General features: G+C 49.9%; 2 protein-coding genes across 3 annotated transcripts in view; both read right to left on the reverse strand.

The window, feature by feature from the left end:
* Wbp1l (WW domain binding protein 1 like) overlaps positions 1 to 1192 on the reverse strand; it is a 63459-nt gene extending 62267 nt beyond the window's left edge. Inside the window, exon 1 of the mRNA XM_059256946.1 lies at positions 1004 to 1192. Within this exon, the coding sequence (XP_059112929.1) occupies positions 1004 to 1093 (90 nt within the window). The 5' untranslated portion in view covers positions 1094 to 1192. The remainder of the gene's footprint in view (positions 1 to 1003) is intronic.
* A 3386-nt stretch (positions 1193 to 4578) lies between these two features.
* On the reverse strand, positions 4579 to 24907 carry Sfxn2 (sideroflexin 2). 2 transcript variants are annotated; one of them, XM_059256961.1, is made up of 12 exons: positions 24799 to 24907; positions 16352 to 16539; positions 16044 to 16214; positions 13990 to 14088; positions 12847 to 12922; positions 12532 to 12617; positions 10515 to 10575; positions 10130 to 10196; positions 9535 to 9584; positions 9000 to 9049; positions 8176 to 8223; positions 5602 to 6275 (listed from the first exon to the last, which is right to left on the reverse strand). In XM_059256961.1, the coding sequence occupies exons 2-12, from the start codon at positions 16510 to 16512 to the stop codon at positions 6176 to 6178; spliced, it is 969 nt and encodes a 322-aa protein (XP_059112944.1). In that variant the 5' UTR covers positions 16513 to 16539; positions 24799 to 24907; the 3' UTR covers positions 5602 to 6175. The 2 variants fall into 2 exon arrangements, 1 of the variants encoding a protein (XP_059112944.1); XR_009378125.1 differs by lacking the exons at positions 16352 to 16539; positions 24799 to 24907 and adding an exon at positions 4579 to 5502 and having other exon boundaries at positions 6091 to 6275; positions 16044 to 16236.
* Positions 24908 to 25033: the final 126 nt, after the last annotated feature.

Below are 25033 nucleotides of genomic sequence, written 5' to 3' on the forward strand. Positions count from 1 at the left end.
GCTAGCCATTTCTGCTCTTCATCCAAACAGCCAAGTGTTAAGTTGTACAGGGTGTCCCTGCACTGTCTGTGCATGTGAGTGCTTTTCTGAAAAAAAGACAATGAAGGGAACAAAGTGAAGAAAATAAGATGAGAGGACCTTTACCAAATCTAACAGAGGAGGGGCTATTCCCCTACAGCACCCCACCCAACTTGGCACCAAGAGTAACGCTTCAATTAGGGTTTCGAAACGCCAGCCTGAGCTAGAATCAGCACCAGCAAGCTTCCCTGACTGGACAAAGAGCAAGCCACCCAGCAAGAAAAGCTAGGGTGCTCCATTTGCTGCCGATATTGGCATCAGAACCACCCTTTGCTTAAAAGCCCTGAGCTGGCTCAGATCAGCACCAGTGACTTATTCTACCCAGGACAGCCAGCCTAACAGCATGGGTTCTCACAGCTCGGATGTGCCCCTCCTCCTGAGGGGTTCCACTCTACCACAACCCTTCTGCCTTCCAAGAACCCTACCTCCAACAACATACCACCAACGTGCCATGCTTTACAGCACTAAAATAGAGCCAAGATGCCATCAGAATTTTCCTTTGTCCAGCCTGAAATAAATATCCTGCCGGACCCTCCTCCCTCCGGGGCCAGTGCAGTAAGTAACCTGTGATCCCTACACACACTGGTGTGCACACAGTCTCCGGCTCCTGGCTCCACTGCGGAGCAGAAATGAGCCCCACATGCGCCAGTGTGCATCAATATCCAGGAATAGTCCCTCCAGCGCACCTACCATACCTGCCCTCTCAAAAGACCCTCAAGTCGCCTGGCACCATTGCCTCTGACATCCAAATCGTCACAGGTGTCCGTCAGCTAAACACCAAAGCCCCCTTCACCCTGTCCATGCTAGGCATGGGCGTTCCTCCCGAGAGCACTCAACTCTTTGCAAACAACCCTCCCTGACACCCACTCCAGCCAGGCCTCGACCACCTCGGACCCCCAGGCTGGCCCGGATGCCCTCCCCTTACCTGCGGGGGCTCAGCCCTGACTGACAGGGGGCTGGGCAGCGCCTGGAGGAGCAGGAGCGCCATGCCACCCAGGAGCCTTCTCCTCTCCATCCCCCTCCTGCTCCTGCTCCTCCGCCACGGCGCCGCCACCCCTCCTGCTCCTCCCTCTCTTCTTCCCTCTGCTTCCTTCTTCCCTTCTTTTCCTGTTTCGCTCTCCCCTCCCGCTTCCGGCTCGGCTCCACCCCGCCCCAGGCAAAATGCCCTCCCAGATACGGAGGAGGGTCTCCAGCTCCCGCGCCTCATTGGCTCCTGTCTTCCATCCATTGGTCCAAATAGCTGTGTGTCTAGTACTAGTCCCAGCCCCCCTCGTGCTGGGTGAGTTAGCCAATGAAAAGTGGGAGGAAGCCGGGCCATCTTGAATGCTACGAGGTGCATAAAAGTGCAGTGCACCCCGCCCCGCAGAGAGTGGCGGAAGTACCGAGAGCTGGGGACGAAACCATCCGGATGCATTGAAAAGGTTGACCGTATGTAGCCATTTTGAGTGTGGCGGAAGTGTTAGGTTCCAAGTTAGGAGGTGGGAAAAAAAGAGGTGGTGAAACATGGTGATTCTAAAGAGTACTTCTAAAGAGTAAAACAATTGCAATCTAAAAGTTTCTGGTCCCTTTTGTATTAAAGTACAGGCAGCCCTATTATCAGGATCCCCTTTCCAATCTCACTAACCAAGCAGCAGCTTAGATCCATTTGAATTATCTACTAGATAGCAACTCTAGTTAGAGTTACTCTATAGAGACAGTGCTCTGCCATCCCAAATTTTAAGGACAAAACTCTTAGGAATCTACTCAGAAACAGCTCTGATATCCACCACTCATCGTTTCAGCCATGTTAACTTCTGGCTAAATGAAAATGACTTCCCTATGCCCTGCAGAGGAGCCGCTTCTCCACCCTCTCAGGTCCCATCCACACACCACATCGACATTACTAGTCCACACAAACATTACTATGTAGCAGCCTCACCTTTGACAATGCTCATCCCCCTGGGTGGGGGATGTACCGCTCGGTGGTAAAATGGCTTGCATGGGCAAGGCCCTGAGTTGAGTCCACAGTGTGAGCCATAAGGAAAAGAGAAAGGGAAGAAATACGGTAGCTAAACAGTGGTGGTGCACACCTTTAACTCCAGCACTCAGCACTCAGCAGGTGAATAACTGCGAGTTCAAGGCCAGCCTGGTTTATAGAATGAGTTCCAGGACAGCCAGGGCTACATAGACCCTGTCTCGGAAAAAAACAAACAAAAACCATCTATGAGAACAGGCATGCCAAGAGCTTGAAGATCTGAAAGCTAAGGAAAGCTGATCTTTACAGAGAATACAGTGAGAAAACTCCCTCAAGTTCTCATGTTTCTTTTCTCATATGTCTGTGGAATAGAAAAGCTGAAGCCAAATCTCCCATCTATAAAAAGCTGGCTGGAAGCCTGGCGGCAGTGGCGCACGCCTTTAATCCCAGCACACAGGAGGCAGAACCAGGAAGATCTCTGTGAGTTCAAGGCCAGCCTGGTCTACAAAGCGAGATCCAGGACAGGCACCAAAACTACAGAGAAACCCTGTCTCGAACCCCCCACCCCCAAAAACAAGCTGGCTGGAGGGGCTGGAGAGATGGCTCAGAGGTTAAGAGCACTGGCTGCTATTCCAGAGGTCCTGAGTTCAATTCCCAGCAACCACATGGTGGCTCACAACCATCTATAAGATCTGATGCCCTCTTCTGGCCTGCAGGCATACATACAGACAGAACATTATACATAACAAATAAATAAATCTTAAAAAAAAAAAAAAGTTGGCTGGAAAACAGACTTTCCTGCTCACGTACCATGTACCAGCCAACATCAAACTTCCCATTGTAACAAGGAAACCTGTAAATGTGCTAAGTGAGAGAAGCCAGAAACAGAAGAGAAGGCCCATAGTGTGATCTGAAGACAGGAAATAGATGAGGAGCTAGAAGGGTATGGGGCTGAGGGAATGAGTAGTAACTGCTAATGAACTTGGGGTTTCTTAGAGGAGGGATAATGAAAGTACTCTGAATTACAGTAGCAACAACTGTACAACTTTGTGACTGGACTAAAGAGTACTAAATCATACAATTTTTTTGTTGTTGTTTCGTTTTCCGAGACAAGGTTTCTCTGTGTAGGCCAGGGTGGCCTTGAACCCACAGAGGTCTGCCTGCTGGGACTAAAGGTATGCGCCACCACTGCCCAGCTTTAAATCATATAATTTAAGGGATCAATTTGGCTAGGTGTGGAAGTACACAGCTGTAAATTCAGCACGCACCAGTCTGAGGAGAAAAGATAGGAGTCCAGGGTAGCCTGGGCTCCATCCAAAAGAAAACATTAGGCCGGGTGTTGGTGGCGCACGCCTTTAATCCCAGCACTCAGGAGGCAGAGGTAGGTGGATCTCTGTGAGTTCGAGGCCAGCCTGGTCTACAGAGTGAGATCCAGGACAGGCACCAAAACACAGAGAAACCCTGTCTCGAAAAACCAAAAAAAGAAAAAGAAAAGAAAAGATCAGTTCATGGTGTTTGTGTTACATTTTAAAATTTTACATTTTAAAATGGGTGTGGAGTTGATTGCAGCTGCAATCTTAGCATCTAGGATGCACTGTCCTTTAGTGGGACTGTGTGGTATCAGATCAACATGACCAGCATTACAATGAGCACACCTGCACATCCTCAGGCCCCATCCACAGAACTGGAAGCTGGGGTGAGCCTTTCCGCTTGTGTTTCTCAACATCTTTAGGTGACCCTGGGATACAGTTTTCCTCTTTGTTGCTCTGGCTGGCCTGGAATGTGCTATGTAGACCAGGATAGCCTCAAACTCATGAAGATCCACCTGCCTCTGCTTTCCAAGTGCTGGAATTAAAGGCGTGCCCAGCCCGGCCTACTATACGTTCCTAAGAGCCACAGTTGCAGGGTAGGGGAGACATAGTAAAACTTTACATGACACATATACAAAGTCTCCGCCGCATGTTTTAGATTTTCTCTTTTTATAACTCTTTAAGAGATGTAAAACCGCCGGGTGGTGGTGGCACACACCTTTAATCCCAGCACTCGGGAGGCAGAGCCAGGTGGATCTCTGTGAGTTCGAGGCCAGCCTGGGCTACCAAGTGAGTTCCAGGAAAGGTGCAAAGCTACACAGAGAAACCCTGTCTCAAAAAACCAAAAAAAAAAAAAAAGATGTAAAACCATTTCTGTTTCCAAGTGCACAGACACACACACACACACACACACACACACACAGAGAGAGAGAGAGAGAGAGAGAGAGAGAGAGAGAGAGAGAGAGAGAGAGAGCGAGCGAGCACGCACAGGTGAGTTTGGCTGTGTAATGGTCCACCAATTCCAGCCCTAAGGCAGCACAAATCCCATTCTTGGAGACCAGTGGAGCATCAATACAGGTGGGTGGACTCTTCCCCCTTATTAGGGAAATGAACAATGGTCTCCAGACATCAGACAGGTCCCCGTACAGCTGTGACATCCTCTGGCATGTCCAGGCCAAAGTCAGACCACAGGTCCTGCTTTCCATCAGGAATTAGGAGCTTGGTTTGCAGACAATGTTTCATGGTCTTTCAAATCGTTTATTCAATTCATGGCAGCGTTTGAACACAATCGGCAAATCTTACCAGACAAAACTCATATACACACTGACCCCAGGTAAACTACAGTCCCCAGGGGGCTCCAGGAACAGACAGGAACTAAAGCGGCCCTTTGCTGGGTGCTCTCTTTGGGCTCTTTGGTCCTGGTTGACTTCCTCTCAGAGATGTCCAAGTACAGCTCCCCTGTCTTACCCGCACTCACCAGTCTTTCTTTGGTATTTAATCTATTGGGCTCAGGAAGGAAGGCCACCAGGAATTCGCTCCCATTAAAATGTGTGGCAGGTGCCTTCACTCAGTGAGGGGACTTGTAAACCAGGGGAGGCAATGAGAAAGAGACTTCTCTCAGAATAAGGGTCCCAGAAATAGATCTAGACATGATTTTCAGACAGAATAAAGTCATTATTAAAGGGATAGAACTTGATGCCCCACATAACTCGGGTGAAATGCCAGTCTGGCTGTACACTCTTAAGGCTCTTTGGTCCTGGTTGAACTGTGCTCGGGTGTCCAAGCACAGCTTCCTTTTCCTATCGTACATACCAGTCTCTGGTATTTGACCTAATGGGCTGAGGAAAGGAACTGTCTGTCCAGTTTTTGTCCTTTTTTAGTACAGATAACTCTCACCGCCTGAAAAACTCAAGTCTAGCAGCATGCCCAAGGATGCATCCCAGTCAGGGCACAGTGGGGCAGGGTAGAGATGAGTCCCCAAGAGGACACAGACTGACCCCTCTCTGCTCCTGAACAGGGGCTGTAGAGACGGCTCAGCAGGTAAGAGCAGCAGCTGCTCTTCCAGAGGACCTGGGCTTGATTTCCAGCACCCATGTGATGGCTCACAGTGGTAACTCGAGTCCCAGAGGATCTGACACCCTCCTCTGACCTCTGTGGACACTGCGTGCAGAGAGACACACATGAAGGAAAACACTCATACACATAAAATAAAAGTAAAGTGATCAAAAGCCTTTTCAGACTCACACGGGTAACGTTCCCCTTGCTTGGGAAGGAGGAAGTGGGAGGGTAGAGGAGGACTCAGTACATCTACAGTCCTGACTGGAGAAGAGTCACAGGTTTCCTAATCACTCCCAGATATCAGCAGCCTCTGCTCCCAAAGGACAGGGGTCAAGGACAAAGCAGACAGAATACCTCTGTCCTTGTTCCCTCCCCTACTTTTTTGAGACACTCTCTCTAACTCAGGCTAGCCTCAAATTCCCCACATACCTAAGGTTAACTTTGAACTTCGAATCCTCCTGCCTCCACCTCCCAAGAACAAGGTCACAAGCACATACAACCACGCCTGAATCACATGGTGTGAAGGATTAAATCCCAGGCTTTGTGGATGCTAGGCAAACACTACCAACTGAGCTACATCCCCAACCACCTTGATCCCCATTTGAATTTTTGTCCTGGTTGTTTATATGGAAACAGGAACTATCTCCCCACCCACCCACTCTATCTCCCAATCCAGCCTGGCTTTCAGACCTTATTTCAAAGAGGAATGTGGACAGCTGCCAGCGAACAGCTGGTCCATACAGGGTATGGATTGGTCCTTGAAGGCATGGCACACTTAGAGACCCTTATTGAAGTAGGCAAAGAGGACGTGTTCTCCATACTTGGCCTTGATGGTGTCCTGCAGCTCTGGTTCTAGATAGGAAACTGCTAATTTGCTGAAAAGAAAACCAAAAGGGAGTTATGAGGATGCTGTTCCCCAACACAATCAGCAGTTCACCCTGAGAAAAGAGCCCACCCCATGTCCCCTCTAGGAAACACATCCTAGTTAGCATTAACTATTAACTTGACACAGCCTAAAATCACCTGAGAAGAGTATCAATTGAGTAACTGTCTTTATCAAGTTGATCAGTCTCTGGGCATGTCTGTGAGGAACTGTCTTGACTGTTGACTGATGTGGGAACACTGGGCCACTGTGGGTGGCACCATTCCCTGGGCAGGTGGCCTTGGGCTCTGTGAGAAAGTGAAGCATGAGCCTTGTGAACAAGCCAGCAAATACTATGCCTCCATGGCTTCCGATTCAAGCTCCTGTTTGAGATCCTGCTGACTCCCTGCCCTGCCTGGACACACATGTACAAGCCAAATAAATCCTTCCTCCCTAGTGAACTTGTCTCCCTGAAAGAGATTTCCTACAGTTCCACAGGATGAGAGCAGGACTGCTTCGGGGTGCACATCCGCAGCCTCTAAAAGTCTCTCACTGCAGAACCCTAAAGACAGACTTGAGGGGTGACTGATCCCCTTGTTCCTCTCCCAGTGGGACCACACTGACTATTTTTTTTCCTGCTTTTCACTAAAAAAGGGGGAAAGGGACTGGAGAGAGGACTTCCAGAGGATGCTAGTTCAAATCCCAGCACCCATGTAAGGCAGCTCCAATCTGCCCATAATTCCAGCTTCAAGGGATCCAAAGCCCTCTTGTGACCCTTGCTAACACCAGCAGACACAGACAGACACGGGAATAAAAAATAAAGGGACAAATCCTCCTTGGCCTAAACTGCTGTTAGTCATGGTGCTTATCACAGCAACAGAATGGAACTAATGCAGAGCCCTTTCTGGTTTTTAAAATACGCCCCCTTCTGTGTGTGTGTGTGTGTGTGTGCATGTGTGCATGTGTGTGCACATGTGTACAGAGGCCAGAGATTAACATCAGATGTCTTTCTCAATTGTCTTCCATTTCATTTTTGGAGACAGGTTCTCTTACTGAACCTGGAACTCACCAATTCAGCTAGGCTGGCTGGCCAATGAGCTTCAGGGATCTGCCTGTCTCTGCCCCCTTAACACTGGGATTGCACACAGCATTACAGCCAGGTTTTTATGTGGTTCTGGGGGAATCTAACTCGGATCCGAGGGCTTGCAGGACAAGCACTTTACCAGCCAAAATTACTATTGGCCTCTATGTGTCAGAATAAATGTTACATCTCACCTCCACATCATTCTCCCTGGACTAAAGTTCTTAGTCTAAACATCTGTCTTTCTCACAAGTCTGTAAGGATGGTGCTCAGGACACAGGAGGTGACTGGCTGGTGGCCGAAGAACCCATACAGAGGGCAGAGCAGCTACTATCTCAGGTCATACACCAGCTACACCTGTTTCCTGGAACCAGCCTCCAGCTGACCCCAGGCTGACGTCCCTTTCCCATCATCTCTACCCCACCCCCCACCCTCCCTCCTCCCCCGTTCCAGGAAACACAGAGGAAGCCGCCAGGTACAAGTCCGTGCACAGATCCGAAGGCGAGCCAGAAGAAGCAGAGTAAGCGCCTTGTTCAGCCAGCCAGAAGTGACCTTCCTAACACTCACCCAGCAGGACAAGGAGTTTCCTTTGCCCCCCAGCATCTCTCTAAGGCACTGGGTGGGAGCAACTCTAATCCTGGCTTCTCCCCCAACTCCTCAGAGCCCTGGCTGGTGTGCCATTCACACAGCGTTACAAAGCCAGAGTTTAGGTGGCTGGGCACCTGTCCCTAGGAACATCTACTTCCTGTGCGTCCCTCCCGCTCTCAGCAAGTCAGCGTGGGAGCAGTAGAGGGCGTCTGATAAGACCGAGCAGACAACAAATGGCAGATACCATTCCTGAGGGAAGAGCCCACATGCCACTGGCACCATGAAGAGGAGGCTGCAAGAGAGGAGAGGAGAGTTAGGGACACGCCCCTGGTCTGGCCACACCCCGTCCCTGAGCCCACACAGCTGACCGGCCTTCCTCCAGCCCTTCTCTATGCCCTGTTTTGTTTTAAGACAGGGTCATGTAGTCCAGGGACAGGATCAGCTGAGGCCGAGACTGATCTTGAACACTGATCCTCCTGCTCCTACCTCTACTGGGATGACATATCTGTGTGCCACTCCCCTGGCTGGGAATTGAACTCGGTCTTGTACATACTAGGCAAGCACTCTACCACGGAGCTATAGTCCAGAAAACTAACTCATCTGACTTGGTGATAAAATCAGTGTCCCTTCCCCCACTCCAACCTCCACTTCACCCCCATATCCCTCCTCCATGTGAAGAAAACAATGACATAAGGAAGACTCCAAGGTCACCTGTGCCACACAGGCACAGAAAGGGACTATCGCCAGGAGGGCACAATTAATGGTACTGGTCAATGGCCAAGTCCCTAAGAATGCTGGCATGACATGTCATTTTTCCTGTCTGTGAGGCTGGGATGCCTGAGAGCCCCAACCAACCTCTGCCTCCTCCTCGTTCTTACATCTTCTCTAACACTGCTCTAGACCTGAGGGAGAGGGGACCCTGGGAAGAACTCCATCTCGGCCACCTGGGTGCTAGGATATGACACGAGCCACTGTGCTCAGCCTGGCCACTTCTGAAGACAGATCAAAAGACAGGTCCCGGGCGCTCCAGCCAGCAAAGACCCCAAACCACCAAAACCATATACTCACAAGCAGCCGCACAACAAGACCTGCAGGGGGGCATGCAGCACTCTCACCTTCTGCACAGAACAAGAAAAAGACAGAGAGACCCCCGGGGCTCAGACACTTACAGTGGAGCCTGCACCTACCCCGCCACACCTCGCCCGCCACACCTCGCCCGCCACACCTCGCCCGCCACACCTCGCCCGCCACACCTCGCCCGCCACACCTCGCCCGCCACACCTCGCCCGCCACACCTAGCCCGCCACACCTAGCCCGCCACACCTAGCCCGCCACACCTAGCCCGCCACACCTAGCCCGCCACACCTAGCCCGCCACACCTAGCCCGCCACACCTAGCCCGCCACACCTCGCCCCCCAGCTGGCAGCCAGGCCGGGATCTGCCGCCCTGATGGGGAGACGGCATTCCCCTGGCTCTCTGCAGACAAGGCCGGGAAGCCTGTTCTCACATCTGACCCGGGCTCTCCTGGAGTAAGGTGGGGTGGTGGCTATTGGGGAGGAGGGGGGCCAGTTTCCGGGGCTCTCGGCGGGGAGAACCCTCCTACCTTCATTGTTCGTAGTCTCTCCAGCCGCTCCATGATGACTGGTAACAGGACTGGAGGAAACAGGGCAGCTGAGAGGAGGTGGAAGACTTGCCCCAAGCCCCACTGTTGCAGTCACATCACAGACCTCAGCTCCAGAAAAACAGAGACTGCGTGGGCACTGCTACCCAGACTCTCCCCCAAGTCCCCGAGAAAGCATGCTTCCCAAAAATGTGTTCACCAGCAACAGAAGGCAGACACACTTCGTTCGGCCCTGGACTCAAGCATCCTTCTGCTTTGCAGGCTTGTGCAAACAAATTGTGTATCCTACTGTGCATACGCCCCTGCTGAAAACCAGGGGGGCTGAGGGGCTCTGCTTCTACCACGGCCTCGCAGACACTCCCACTGTTGCTTAGTGAATATCAGCTAAATGAAGTTAACCTGCTCCCCCAAATCGGACGAACTGATATTCTAAGAACATGTGTGCGTCCCTGGGCTTTCAGCCCTCACAGAAAACAGCTTGAGAAGGTGTCCCATCTCCCACTTGAAAGCTGAGGTAACTGAGGCCTCTACCAGGTACTCAAGGGTTACCCCAAGATAGGAGGTGTTCCCGTCTTACTCATGCCAGGGGCTGCCATCGTGATCCGAGAAACAACCACTTGGGTGATGCCCACAGCTGCAGCTCTCTGAGGACAGAGAAGGGAGGTCAGGAAGCACTTACACAGTGGGTATGGGCTCTACTGAGGAGTCAGGGTTCAGGGCCAAGTCTGACAAGGTAAAGGGGGTGGGATGGCTCCACCAGGAGTCATGTCCTTACCCAACCCTCCCACCTGAAATGATGCAGGAAGCCTGTTCTGAACAAAGAAATGTGGGGGGATTTAAGAGAAAATGAGGATGGGCCCAGGAAAAGTCTTCTCAAACTCATAATGGCTCCCAGGTGATCACATGTGAGATCACCTAGGAGAGGACGAGGGAAGTCCGGGGAAAGTCTCTCCTCTGCTTACCTGAGAACGGCCAAGCTCATTTTGGTCCCTGTCCTTCACACAGATGCCCTGGATGAGTTCCCTAGACAAACAGAAGTTTCTGGACTTTAGGAAGTAATTGCTGGGAATCCATCTGGCATAACTCCCACATCAGGAACCGAAGCTCTAGGAAACCCCTCCTGCAGCCTGGCCCTTCAGCCTCCCTTCTTGGCTGGAGAGATGGCTCAGAGGTTAAGAGCCCTGGCTGCTCTTCCAGAGGTCCTCAGTTCAATTCCCAGCAACCACAGGATGGCTCACAACCATCCATAATGAGATCCGGTGCCCTCTTCTGGCATGCAGGCATACATGCAGGCAGAACACTGTATACATTTAAAAAACAAAACAAAACAAAACAAAAATAATCCCACAGCCTCCCTTCTTCACTCCTGTGAATGGTACCTCAGAAGTGACCCTGAGCAGCGGCCAAGAGAGCCAGCCCCAGCTCCACTGCCTTGGAGGACTCCTGAAGCTGCAGGTCATAGGTGTGACCTTGAGGATGGTCTTTTACCCTTCTAAAGCCTCAGTTTCCCTCATGTGGAGAATGAGGATAATCCTGGCACCTACTTCATGGAACCTAATGAGAATTGTATGAGCTACTGGCCAAGCTCTAAGTCCAGTGCCGACTTAGTATCCACTCCCCAAATAGTAGCTTTTCTGTTCTCAGACAAGCTCTTGACTCCCCAGTTGGAGAGCGAGGCTGAGAAAGGAAAGCAGAGTGGAAGGATGTGCCGGCATGATTCTGACAAGCTCTCTCTCCAGGGGCTGCTGTGGTAAACCTCCACTTGCCAACAAAACGTGGCTGCAGATGCAGACAATGATGGCAGTGGCGTCCAAGATAATCAGTCCCTATGTCACTGACACTCTAGAAAAGTACACAAAGAAAGAGCAAAGACAGAAGGTGGGCTGAGGATGCAGCTCCAGAGTCCTCCTTGGGCTCAACACCCAGTGTGGCAAAGAGCAAAAAGAAGAAGCCTTTCCTGCAGCGCACGGCCGCAGCCCCAGTGCTCCGGAGGCAGAGATCAATGCAATCAATGCAGCTCAAGGCCAGCCTGGCCTGCACAGTGAGTTCCAGGCCAACCGGGACTACACAGTGAGACCCTGTCTCAAAAAAACAAAAATAGCCCTGGAGAGATGGCCCAGAGGTCAAGAGCACTCACTGTTTTTAAAGAGGACCCAAGTTCAGTTCCCAACACCCACATCAGGAAGCTCACAACTGCCTATAACTCCAGGAGAGTTTGAACCATTGAGTCCAATCTCTGTAGGTAGTTGCACTCATGTGCACATACCCACACATACATACACATAACTAAAAACAAAATCTTCAGGCAGTGGTGGTGCACGCCTTTAATCCCAGAACTCGGGAGGCAGAGGCAGATGGATCTCTGTAAGTCCAAGGCCAGCTTGATCTACAGAGCAAGCTCCCAAGTCAGCCGAGGATACAAAGTGAGTCCCTCTCTAAAAAAGACAACCTCTGAAAGAAGACAGAAGTGTAAGACAGCAGCAGTTTCTGTGTTCCCTTTTGAGGAAAGCTTAGCTGGCTCCTGGGCGCGGCTACCTCCTGCCCGCTTCTCTGAGCACCCGGTTGTTCCAACATGAGCTGACCTTCCCCTTTCCCTCCATCGGCAGTCTGAGAGCTTGGGGAGGGGACGGAGTTCACAGCTCTGACAGGATCTAAGCTGGGGTGTAGCATTAGGGACAGAACACTTGCCTAGCACACACGAGGCACGGGGTTCAATCCCAGCACCACCAGTAAAAAATGTCCTGTCCATCCGTCCATGCTCAATCCGCCTCAATTAACGCACGACACACTGTGTTTATATCACCGTTCTTTGGGCCATCACAGAGGAAGGGCAGCCCTTGAGGACCGTTCAGAGGCTGGGCCCATTGGTCTTCCCGGGCCTACCTCAGTCCCAGGAAGCTAGTGGCTCCCTGCCTTGGCTTCCTTCCCTCCCCAGTTAACCCTTCGGTGGAGAAGAAGAACAAGGCTCCCTGTACTCACTGCTGTCGCATCATTGGGATATTGACACAGTTAGCTGCAGCCACAGCGGCAAAGGGTACCCATCGGCCCACCAAGGGGGGAGCTCTCTGTTGGAGGCAGGGAATAATGGAAGTTATTCCAGCTCACGTGAAGGTGGGGGTAGAAAAGGCTCTGGATTATACAGGAAGAAAGGCAGGTAAGCATTCATTGCTAGTGACATGTCCAGACATCCACTCTGGGATCCTCAAATGCCTGCAATGAGCCAAAGCTGTTGTCTCTAGAACTTTGCTGCCCTCTGGTGGCCACTGTGCCCACAGCCGCCCCAGCCATACATACCTTTGTCCACATGTTCATGCCCACTGCAGTGGCTACCGCAGTGGTAGTGGCTGTGAAGTAGGAGAGGGCCATCTGCCTAGTGGAGGAAAAACGTTAGATGGATAAGTGCACAGGTTCTGGAGTGGTATCCACAGTGGCCGAGGCAAGGCCAGGGGCTTCCAGGAGAAACTCTAGCAATGGGACTTCAGGCCTGTGCTGTCTCCAGAGCCATCTCAGACTCTCTATTTCCATCACTCAGTGCCTGGCACCCTTGGTCCTCTTCAGTACCTTAAACACATCACACTTTTTCCTGTCTCAGAACCAATGCATACGGCTGCTCTCTGTCTACAGAACATCCCTGGGCTCCTGCATGCCTGAATCCTTATGCTGGCTAGTTTTATGCCAGCTTGACACATGCTGAAGTCTTCTGAGAGAAGGGAATCCCAATTAAGAAAATGCCTCCAGCCAGGCAGTGGTAGTACATGCCTTTAATCCCAGCACTCGGGAAGCAGAGGCAGGTGAATCTCTGAGTTCGAGGCCAGCCTGGTCTACAGAGTGAGTTCCAGACAGCCAGGCCTACACAGAATAACCACCCTGTCTCAAAAAACCAAAAAGAAAAGAAAATTCTTCCACAAGGCCAGGCTGTAGGCAAGCCTTTAGGGCATTTTCTTCCTTCCTTCCTTCCTTCCTTTCTTTCTTTTTTTCTTCTTTTTTAATTTCTTGAGACAGAGTTTCCCTGTGTAGCCCTAGCTGTCCTGGAACTCACTCTGTAGACCAGGCTGTCCTCGAACTCAGAGATTTGCCTGCCTCTGCCTCCTGAGTGGAATTAAAGGCTTGCGCCACCACTGCCCAGCTTAGGGCATTTTCTTATTAGTGACTGGTGGGGGAGGACCTAACACATTCTGGGTATGGCCATTCCTGGGCTGGTGGTCCTGGGTTCTGTAAGAAAACTGCTGAGTAAGCCGGAGGGAGCAAGCCAGTAAGCAGTACTCCACCACAGCCTCTGTATCAGCTCCTGACTCCTGGATCCTGCCCTCACTGCTTTTGATGATAAACTGTTATATCAAACTGTGAGTGAAATAAACCCTATCCTCCCCAAGTTACTTTTCTTTCTTTCTTTTTTGGTTTTTCGAGATAAGACAGCCTTCACTGCAGGTCTCCTACCTGACTGACGTGGGGGAAGCCGCGTTCCTGTTGGTGTAGTTGACTAAGACATTGAAGGACTGGTTCACCCACTGCCAGAAGATCACCGCAGGCATGGTCCTACAAGCAAGGGAGAGCAAAAACGATGGAAGAGAGGGCCTGGGGTGTGCTGGGCACCAGAGCATCTGCAGCTCCCTAAGCGATTCCCACTCTTTTTCATGTCCCTGGACTTTGGATGGGACGAGCCTTTGCCTGGAATAGCCCCTCTTCCTTACACCGGGCGAGGTCCTGCCCCGTTGAGATGCTTCTCTTCTTGGGATTTTCTGACCCTTCCTCTTCCTGTCCTGAGACAGTCATTCCATGTGTCCTGTTCCCATGACTCAAAAGTCTTCCCCCAGCCTTCCATTTCCCAATCTCCATTCTGTTCTGTGTCTCCTGGAGGACAGAGCCTAAAGTCCTTCATCCCTGGCACCTGGCCCAAGGCTTAGCTCAACAACTAACTAAATGAATACACAGGGGTGGAGACAGGGGGATGGAGAGTCATACATCAGAAGCTTACTCCTTTCCCAACCAAGCAGAGCAAGAAAAGGGCCTCTTCATTTTTCATTTGGAAGTCACATTCAAAGCATAAATCAACTGTGGAATTCTTACTTTAAGAACTTAGGAAGAGGGACTGGAGAGATGGCTCAGCAGTTAAAAGCACTGGCTGCTCTTCCAGTGGACCCAGGTTCAATTCCCAGCACCCACATAGCAGCTCAAGCCTGTCTGTAAATCCAGTTACAGGTGACCCAACACCCTCACACAGACATACACACAGGCAAAACACCAATGCACATAAAATAAAAATTATTAGAAAAAAAAAGAACTTAGGAGGAGCCAGGCATGATGGTGCACGCCTTTGATGCCAGCACTTGGAGGCAGAGGTAGGTGGATCTCTCTGAGTTTGAGGTTTGGTCTACATGGCCAGTTCCAGGCCATCCAGAGTTACACTAGGAGACTGTCTCAAAACAAAACAAAACAAAACAAAACAAAACAAAAAAAAAAACAAAAACAAAAACTACAATAATGACAAACAACAAAGAACTTGGGGAGTTGATGAGATGGTACGGTGGGTAAAGATGCCTGAGTTCTATCCCCAGGTCCCACATGGTGGGAAGAGAAACCACTTGTGTTACGTTGTCCTTTGACCTTCACACACACACACACACACACACAATCACACACACACACACACACACACACACACAGTGGGATGTACCCCCACTTCACACACACACACTAAAATAAACAAATGTAACCCCAGCACTCAGGAGGTAGACACAGGTGAACTCTGTGATTTTGAGGCTAGCCTGGTCTACAGGGTAAGTTCTAGGACAGCCAGGACTACACAGAGAAAGCTTGTCTTAGAGAGAGAGAGAGAGAGAGAGAGAGAGAGAGAGAGAGAGAGAAGACTTAATCCTTTAATTCAAGTACTCTAGAGGCAGAGGCAGTTTGAGTCTCTGTGATTTCAAAGTCAGCCTAGTCTACATAGAGTTCTAGGTCAGCCAGGGCTACATAGTGAGACTCTGTCTCAAAATAATAATGATGAGGGGCTGGAGAGATGGCTAAGAGGTTAAGAGCATTGGCTGCTCTTCCAGACGCCCTAAATTCAATTCCCAGTAACCATGGCTCACAACCATCTGTAATGAGATCTGGTGCCCTCTTCTGGCCTGCAGGCATACAAGCAGGCAGAACACTGTATACATAATAAATAAATAAAATTTAAAAAAATAATGCTGATAATAATAATAACATAAAAAGCTTAGGATGGCTATCCCATTGAATATTAGGTCTGTTCCAACAGCAGCAGCCCCCACAGCTCTGACTGTGGTCGTAAACTGTTACTTGGCCTCTAGACTCCCATGTAGCAAAGGGGAACGAAAACAGCACCTGTGTGTAGGGCTGTTGAGAGTGAAACGTCCATTCATGCAAAGAACTCAGCAGTGCCCGGGATCTGGTAAGTGACTGGTCGAGAGGTCTGTTATCACAAGGGTCTCTACCCAGCTTGGCCCTCCCTCCTCGGTCTCAGGACTCACCTGTAGAACTGGAGCATGAAGCCTGTGATGATCATGCCCCCGGGGACCTGGAAGGACATCCGCCCAATGACGTTCATCTTCTCCCCCGTGTCAGGATGGAAAGCCGAGTCATACAGCTTCTTAGCATACAGCAGCTGCTCCACCTGAGTGCCAGGGGGCACAAGTCCCATCCTGTCCTCCAACGACAACAGCAGTGACCACCTGACCTGATGATCCCTGTCTCCTAGTCTCCCTGCTCTTCTCCCTCCCTGGAGAGCCCTGCCACGTTGTGCTGGAAGCTCAGCCCCGCCCCGGCCACTGGCTCTTACCTGCTCTTTTCCACCATCCCCTTCGCCCAGTCCAGCTCCTGCTCTGACGCAAAGACAGTGCGAGGATCCGTGATGTTAAAAAAGTGCTTCACACGCCCCAGGAACGTGCACTGATCCCAGCGGGGCGCATCAATGTTAAAGCCAGACAGGTCAGCCTCCATATTGTTCACACACACACAGCCTGCAGACTTAAGGAACAAAGAGAGAGTGAGAGCTGGCCCCTAAATCGGTTTGCCCCAGAGGCCCTGGCAGACAGAGACTGCCTGCTTTCACCAGACCCTAGGCACCCCCTGGGATGATCCAGGGGCCCCTGTGAATGGTAATCAAACTAAGCAAGGGCTTCTGGGGTCCATGTTAGTGGCCAGCCCTATGCTTGATCACACTATGGGTGACAGTATCTGCCCCAGAGGAGCTCAGTCTGACTACGCAGTGAGAGATCACCACAAACTAGTGTAATATCCCCTGGTACTCCTGGAAGGGAGACAGGAAAAGTGGCCGTTCTGAAGTAGAAGCCTTCAGAGAAAGTCTTTCCCCACAGCCTAACCACCATGGCAGCGAAGACATGGCAACGGGAGGAGGAGTGAGGTGCCTGGGTGCACTGTGTCTGCAGTCAGGAAGCAGAGAGGGAGGAACACTGGTGTCCAGCCTCCTATAGCCTTCCCACCTCCCCTACAGGGGCTGAGGAGTGGGAAGTGCAGGGCGAGGCTAGCTAGGGACACACCAGACACTTGTCTGATCTCAGTGGCTCTCTAAAGCTTTGGAGCTGGCATTCACGGCCCTGTTACTCCTGTATTTCAGGTGCCCGAAAATCCACAAGGACAATTCCAATTCTACTACAAGTTCAAGACTCAGTCCGGCTCCTCCCATCCACCAAACTTGGGAAAGCAAGTCCACAGGTGATTGTTTTAAACAGCAGGGCTCTCTCCCTTCAAATGAACTTCCATTTTCACCAAGCGGAGCCGTGAATGGGTAAACCTCTTTTATTAGCCCAGTGAAAAACAACAGGGGTCTCTTTCTTTCTTTTCTTTTCTTTCTTTTTTTTTTTTTTAAGATTATTATGTATGCAGTGCATGCCTGCATGCCAGAAGAGGGCACCAGATCTCATTACAGATGGTTGTGAGCCACCATATGGTTGCTGGGAATTGAACTCAGGACCTCTGGAAAAACAGCCAGTGCTCTTAACCTCTGAGCCATCTCTCCAGCCTGCAGGGGTTTCTCTTTAATGACACTGTCTCTTTAACAACTCTAGATGCTTTCTGGAATCTACCCTGTCTCCCTGCTCCTCACATCATTGTGCTTTTTCTCACTGTAGTTCTAAGATCAGTGAGCAGCAACCATGCCACAGCCTAGATGTTATGATGTCTTGAAATTTCTCCAAATAACTTAGTCAATTACCTTTTAATTTGGCCTCACTTAAACTTTCAAGATATGCGCAGAATGCATATTAATTGCCAGAATGGAACATGAATGATTTCTAGCCCTGTTCCCAGTGGGGTCTTTGTTCCCTTCTGGAAGCTCACCAGGCAGGCTACCACTGTCTGCATTATCTGGGCTTTCCTGGGTTCCAAACTCCAATCAAAATGGCCCACTAGGTTCTGCTTATAGCATCTGAGAGCTTTTATAGCCATGGTCCCAAACTCCTCCATGTTACTCCTGAAACCAAAGGCCTGCAGACCACACGATCAGGTCCAACACAACAACAGCCCTTCTCCTTACAATTCTGGGTACTGATACTTTCTTGTTGCCACGACAAAACAAATTATGAAAGTTGCAGGGGGAGGGGGAGTTATTGTGGCTTATGGTTCAAAAGAATGCATCCCATCATGGCAAGAGACATGGCAGCAGGAAAGTGAGGTGGCTGGGCACATAGTGTCTGCAGCCAGGAAACAGAAAGACGAATGTCGGTGCCCAGCTTGTTTTCTCCTTTTTCCTTTTCCTCTTACCTTCAGTCTAGGACCTATGCCACATTTAAGGCAGGTCTTTCCTACCCAGTTAAAGCGCTCCAGAAACACCCCAGAGACTGATTCAGAAGGACGTCTCCTTGGCGATTTTAAACGCAGGCAAGCTGATGATGAAGATTAACTGTCACAAGGGTCATTTGCCTTTTTGTCTTTCTAAAGCACCACCTTACTTAATTAAATATTCACCTGTAAAGTTGGAGAATGTATTCAATTTGTTCAATGATTGTCCTGACACCTAGCAGAGTATTTAGTGTCTGCTGGGGGAAGAGTCCAGCTGGCCAGCAGGAAAGTATGAGGGCTTGAAAGTACAGATGTGTAGGCTAAGGAAAGAACTCTGTCCGGAGCACTGAAGTCATTTAAGCGACAATTTTTCTAGCGAGACTACTCAGAAGAGAGAGGGAGGTGAGGATAAGTCAGCCCCGAAGAACTGCTGTATTTAAGAGGCAAACCAAGAAAGGTAGTCTCAAAAGATGGGAAAGAATGCAGGAGAGAGAGAGAGAGAGAGAGAGAGAGAGAGAGAGAGAGAGAGAGGGGTGGGGGCAGCATGGGGGAAGGAAGCATGGCGGTCAGCTCAAGAGTGTGTGGTTATTAGGGTGGGAAGCCTGATGCAGGAGGTTGACACACTGGGAGCCAGTCTGTAAGCAGAAAGAAACTGAAGAGAAAAGGCCAACCCGCAGCACCCCCAGTGCCCACAGCACCCCCAGTGCCCACAGCACCTGTGCCTGGCCCTAAATACAATGCCTTAAGTGGCAATCTCTGGAGGAGGCAGGAGCGACTGCAGGTGTGCACTGCAGAACGCTGATTTCTGCCCCTCTCTCTCGCTCTACTTGACTCCTGCGAGGTGGTTCCAATACCAAAGGTATTTCCCTGAACCTAACAGCACTCATGGTAGAGGAAAGGGGTTCACTTCCTAGATATGACAGGAAGCGTCTCTTCCCTCCATCCAGAACCAAAAGAAAGCTCAAACTCTAGTCCCTGCCCTTTCCTTCCTGTGCATCTTCTCTATCCAAATTGCTGGTGTCTCTATGGCTAATTCCGGTCAGCTAGTTGCTGGCTCTGCCCCGAGTGTCACAGTTTGATCAAAATATCCCACAACAACATGGGTTTGGGGCAGCCACTGTCATTCAAACCACCAGATGGCTGGGTGGTAATGCAGAGGGCCTGGAGTTCAGTCCCCAGCCTCCACATGGTGGCTTTCAGATCATCTGTAACTCCAATTCCAGGGGATCCAACACCTCCTGACCTCTGTGAGCACCAGACACTCATGGAGTGCGCATATACGCAGGTAAACACACAAGGTAAAAGGGGCCGGGAGCAGTGGCGCACCCTTTAATCCCAGCACTCGGGAGGCAGAGGCAGGCGGATCTCTGTGAGTTTGAGGCCAGCCTGGGCTACAGAGTGAGATCCAGAACAGCCAGGGCTTATTACAGAGAGAAACCCTATTTCCAAAACAAACAAACAGTAATAGTTCAGACAAGCCTGAGCTATACATAGTGGAAGGAGGAAATAGACTCTGCAAGTTGTCCCCTGACCTCCACACACGGACATGGTGGCAGGACAAACGGCTAACTGCAGTGTCTATTAGCATACCAAAGTGTCTGCTGGCCTCCAGTACCACGCTCTTCTCCCCTCTTCTAACCCGGGCCCCCACCCCAAACTTCTCCAGCTCCTGGGCTTCCCTGCTCCCGTTTCAGCCATCCCCTCTCTAGCCCTCCTCTCTCTTGGTCCTCTTGTCTTCCTCTCGCACTCTCCTCTTATGGCTGTCCATTCTGCTTTTTTTCTCCCCTGTTCTGGACTCTTCCAGATGTCTCTGACTGTACTCTCTCATATCTACAAAAAAACCTTCTCCTCAACCAGACCACCATGAGTGGTCATGTCCTTGCTTTATACCCATGGTACTTGGTCACCACACACACACACAGATAAAGAAATGTTAACTTTTTTTTAATGAGACAGCAGTTGTGAGAGAAACAGTGAACAAGAGAGAGGAGCAAACAAGTGAAGCAGAAGAGCACTGATGTTTCTTCCTAGAGAATGCGCATCTCCTCTAGCAAATGGTACCAGAGCCCAGAAAAGGGACCCCAGGCAGAGTTCTGAGCTAAAAGACTTGCCCAGCAGGCACCAGGCCTTGGGAGATCTAGGCAGCTCAAAAGACCACTGAAATAGTGGAACACCTTCAAGGTTGCCGGGAGCAAGCTGGAGAATGGCGGCAATAATTAAACCAGCAGGCCCAGGCCCGTGCTTACAGACATTCATCGGACTCCAAGGCAACTGTGATGACAGACGCCACACCTCCAGAAGGAAATCTGAGCACGCCTCTTCCCACAGAAGAGGCCACAGAGTAGAAACCAGATTTGGGGGATGGGTGGGTAGGAGGTGTGTACTCTAACCACTCACCTGTACCTCTTTTTTTTTTTTTTTTTTTTCATTTTTCAGGATGGTTTCTCTGTGTAGCCCTGGGTGTCCTGGAACTCTGTAGACCAGGTTGGCCTCAAACTCAGAAATCTGCCTGCCTCTGCCTCCTGAGTGCCTGGAATTAAAGGCGTGCGCCACCACCGCCCAGCTCATCATTTTAGTCAAAATTCAGTATTGACTTTTTTTCCCAAGGATCTGATGCAAGTATGCAGGTAGCAGATGTTCTTGTGGAGGAGCCCCAAAATAGCTTGACCACACAGCAGCCGTGACAGGCTTAGGGGCCTAGACACAGCTTCTGTGACAGGCTTACTGGCAGGCAACACCCAGATCCAGGAAAAGCCATAAGCTGATACGACCCAGGGATCCATCCAGGGGTGAGAAAGTACCTGACATCCCAAACATTCCAACCATTAGATAAGGTGGCCAGATGTCTTTGAGTCTAGCACACACCTATTTTTTGCTTTACAGATACCCCTAGACAACTGTCAGCCAATCAGGGTCCTAGACCCTGGAAATCCCCTCACCCCAACCTCTGCTATGATAAAAACTCTGTCCCACCTGAGCTCAGGGCTCTCTGCTCTCACTGCTGTGTCGGACAGACAGAGGGACCAAGCTCTGGAGCTTGAAATAAAGGCTCTTTGCTTTTACATGTGGGATTCAGTGCTGTGGGATGTTCTGTATGTCAAATGTGTTGCTCTGACTGGTCAATAAATAAAACACTGATTGGCCAGTGGCTAGGCAGGAAGTATAGGCGGGACTAACAGAGAGGAGAAAAGAAAGAACAGGAAGGCAGAAGGAGTCACTGCCAGCCACCGCCATGACAAGCAGCATGTGAAGATGCTGGTAAGCCACGAGCCACGTGGCAAGGTATAGATTGATGGAAATGGATTAATTTAAGCTGTAAGAACAGTTAGCAAGAAGCCTGCCACAGCCATACAGTTTGTAACCAATATAAGTCTCTGTGTTTACTTGGTCGGGTCTGAGCGGCTGTGGGACTGGCAAGTGAGAGATTTGTCCTGACTGTGGGCCAGGCAGGAAAACTCTAGCTACAAATGGCGCCCAACGAGTTGGCAAGAGTTTCCACCTAAAACCTGAGAAAAGATTCTAAAACGGAGCTAAAAACAGATTCCTAATTGTCTCTCTCAAATGAGTGGCAGCTGCCGGTTTGAGCTACTTGTGGGTTCCTAGCATGCACACTCGACCTGCCATATGGTGGGAATGAGGCCTCTGCAAGTGGCACATTAAGCTGCATGGTGGATTTAGCCTTTGCTAGTACAAAACAAAAAAAGAGGTTTCTGGGCTACACGCTGCTTGGATAAAAGCATAGACCCATGATAGCTCCCAGAGCTGGTGGTAAACGTACCACCGCCATGTTGGGAAGCTGAGGTGGGCAGAGCCAGCAGCCACAGCTGCTGCAGTTTAAAGCAACAGATTCACAATAAGACAGATTCAGATGTAATAGTTTATAATGTGTGTAAAATATACGTAGGCTTGAAAGAGACAAAAAAGGTGATATATACAATTATATAAACAAATACATAGTTTTAAAAAATAAAGTCTTTAAAGAGACAGTAAAATTAATATAAAAAATAAGCCATGTAAAGATGAATATTACACAGAGAATCTGGATTGTGTTGTCTTTGGGATTTTTAACTGCAGAAAAACAATTGATCGTAAAAGATGTTGAGTTAAACCAATATGTATATTTTAAAGATGTCTTGACTTCAAAATTTGGATATAAGGATGTGTTGCTTTGGAAAGGAAACTCTGCTTTTGTTCCCACAGAAAGCCAGAGGCGGGGGCTAGAGAGATGGCTCAGAGGTTAAAAGCACTGGCTGTTCTTCCAGAGGTCATGAGTTCAATTACCAGCAACCCCATGGTGGCTCACAACCATCCACAAAGAGATCAGGTGCCCTCTTCTGACCTGCAGGTGTATATGCAGACAGAACACTGTATACATAATAAATAAATAAATCTTTATTAAAAAAAAAAAAGCCAGAGGCTATGGATTTGTTCCAGATTAAGATACATCAGGTTTGACCAGCCAAGACCCCCTGAAAGGTCTCCGATGACACCATGGCCCAGATGATCCAACATCCAGAATGGTTTGAAGGCAACTGGCTCAGACAATACAGCCTCATGGACAATTCCATAATCCTAAAATTTTCTTTGTGTCCCCATAAGATACAGTGCCCCCCTCCAGCAGGAAGTAGTAAGAGAAGCTACGCCCAAATTCCCAAATTATATGTAATTTTACTTTGTTAAGATTAAAACCTTCCTTTTTGGGAAGAAAAAAAAAAAAGGGGAGGAAGTGCTGTGTTGCTGATTGGTCAATAAATAAAACACTGATTGGCCAGTGGCTAGGCAGGAAGTATAGGTAGGACTAACAGACAGGAGAAAAGAAAGAATAGGAAGGCAGAAGGAGTCACTGCCAGCCACCGCCATGACAAACAGCATGTGAAGATGCCGGTAAGCCATGAGCCGCGTGTCAGGGTATAGATTTGTGGAAATGGATTAATTTAAGCTGTAAGAACAGTTAGCAAGAAGCCATACAGTTTGTAAGCAATGTAAGTCTCTGTGTTTACTTGGTCGGGTCTGAGTGGCTGTGGGACTGGCAGGTGAGAGAGATTTGTCCTGACTGTGGGCCAGGCAGGATAACTCTAGCTACAATTCGGTCTCCATGGTGGTTTTTGAGGGGTTCCCCCGTTAAAAATTACATTCTGATATTTTTAAAAATTTTGGGGGTGGAGAGATAGCTCAGCGTTAAAAGCACTTGCTTTCACAGAGGACCTGGATTCAGTTTCCAGCACCCACATGATGGCTGACCCCAGCTCCAGAGTACCAAGCTAACACAATACAAAACACTCACTCACATAAAATAGTTGTTTTTTTTTAAAGGTTTTATAAAAAGTACTTTACTTGAATGTGAAAATACCTGAAAACTAACAGGGCATAGTGGTTCATGCTTTAAACCCAGTACCCAGGAGTACCCAGGAAGCAGGCAGACTTGTGAGTTTAAGGCCAGTGTGGTGTACAGTGAGTTCCAGGTCAACCAGAGTTACATAGTGAGACTCTGTCTCAAAACAACAAAATATAACAAATAAAAAACCCTGAAAACCCACTCAAGAAAAACCTGCCTTTGCTTCAGTCTTAACTAGGTTGGTAGGAAGAGGGGTGAAGCCTGGAACCCAGATTAAACTATTAATAACATGCAGCACTTCCTTGTGACAGGCAATGCTCTATGTACTTGACATAGATAACAGGTACACGTGCATCAGCAAACTTCCAGAGGTACCATCTCTATCTAGACTATCAGCTGTTAGAAAAGTTCTCTGTTTACTAATAGATATAAACTACTCTGGAGCGAGGGATACAGTGTAGCTCAGTGGTCGAGTGCTTGCCTACCCTGCACAAGGCCCTGCATTCAGGGTTCATTCCCCGAGGGCAGACAGCACTCCTACCTGGGCCAAAGTGTTTACAAGTGACACTGTAAAATAAACAGTTTACACATTAGTTCCTGTCCCAACTCTGTCACCTACAATAACTGACTTCTAGAGCTGTACGGAAATAAATTCTGAATAAAAAGCATTCCACTAGGAAGAATACAATTTCTACGAAGGCAGATTATACCAGTGTCGAGAACCTGGCCTGGCACAGGGGCAAAGGTAACTAACTCTCCAGGGGTCCTGTGCATGAGAGGAGTTCCAGGGGATCCCAGACAACCTAACACTCCCGCTCTCAGCTAACCTCCCTATCGCCCTCTCTCAGGCGACCTCCCCGAACCCAGCAGAAATCACCTATCCTGGATTCTAACGAGACTGTGGAGATAGAGGCGCAGCCCATAACTCCGGTACTCCAAAGCCTGGCAGCCGAAGACAACGGGGGGGGGGGGGGGGGGTCAGAAGCGAGGAGTCCATGGGAGCCCAGGTCCGTCCCACCCGCCACGCGGCTTCTGCAGAAGGAAGTCAGCACGCAGTGCCTGGCAGCCCCAAGAGAGCAGAGCCAGGCTCCCTTTGGAGACGCGGAGACTAGAAGTAGCCGTGCAACCGGCCTGCACTTGAGGCCCCTTACCTGCTCCCAGAGGGATGCACCCGGAGACAGCCACCAGGCGCAGCTGACTCGGAAGGCTGAACTGGGTACCGCCGCTAGGCCGGGGAACACCCCCTCGCACTACGCCCCCTTTTCTGACCAATCACAGGCCTCAGGCTCCCGCCAGCCACGTGGGCGATGTTGCCCCTCCCTCTGGGTCGCACGCCAGCCCGCCCCGACCTTCCGCCACTCCCAAGACCGCCTGCGCAGTGGGCGG

Source organism: Peromyscus eremicus, chromosome 1 (genome assembly GCF_949786415.1).
Source record: "Peromyscus eremicus chromosome 1, PerEre_H2_v1, whole genome shotgun sequence".
Taxonomy (NCBI): domain Eukaryota; kingdom Metazoa; phylum Chordata; class Mammalia; order Rodentia; family Cricetidae; genus Peromyscus; species Peromyscus eremicus.

Excerpts from the sequence above, each read along its gene's own strand:
- Sfxn2 (XM_059256961.1), bottom strand. The coding sequence starts at position 16,512 with ATGGAGGCTGACCTGTCTGGCTTTAACATTGATGCGCCCCGCTGGGAT. Across the intron at positions 10,576-12,531 it reads ATCCCAATGATGCGACAGCA|GGAACTCATCCAGGGCATCT; the intron begins GTGAGTACAGGG and ends CTGTTTGTCTAG. Across the intron at positions 9,585-10,129 it reads GATGGCAGCCCCTGGCATGA|TCCTGTTACCAGTCATCATG; the intron begins GTAAGACGGGAA and ends TGTTTCCTCCAG.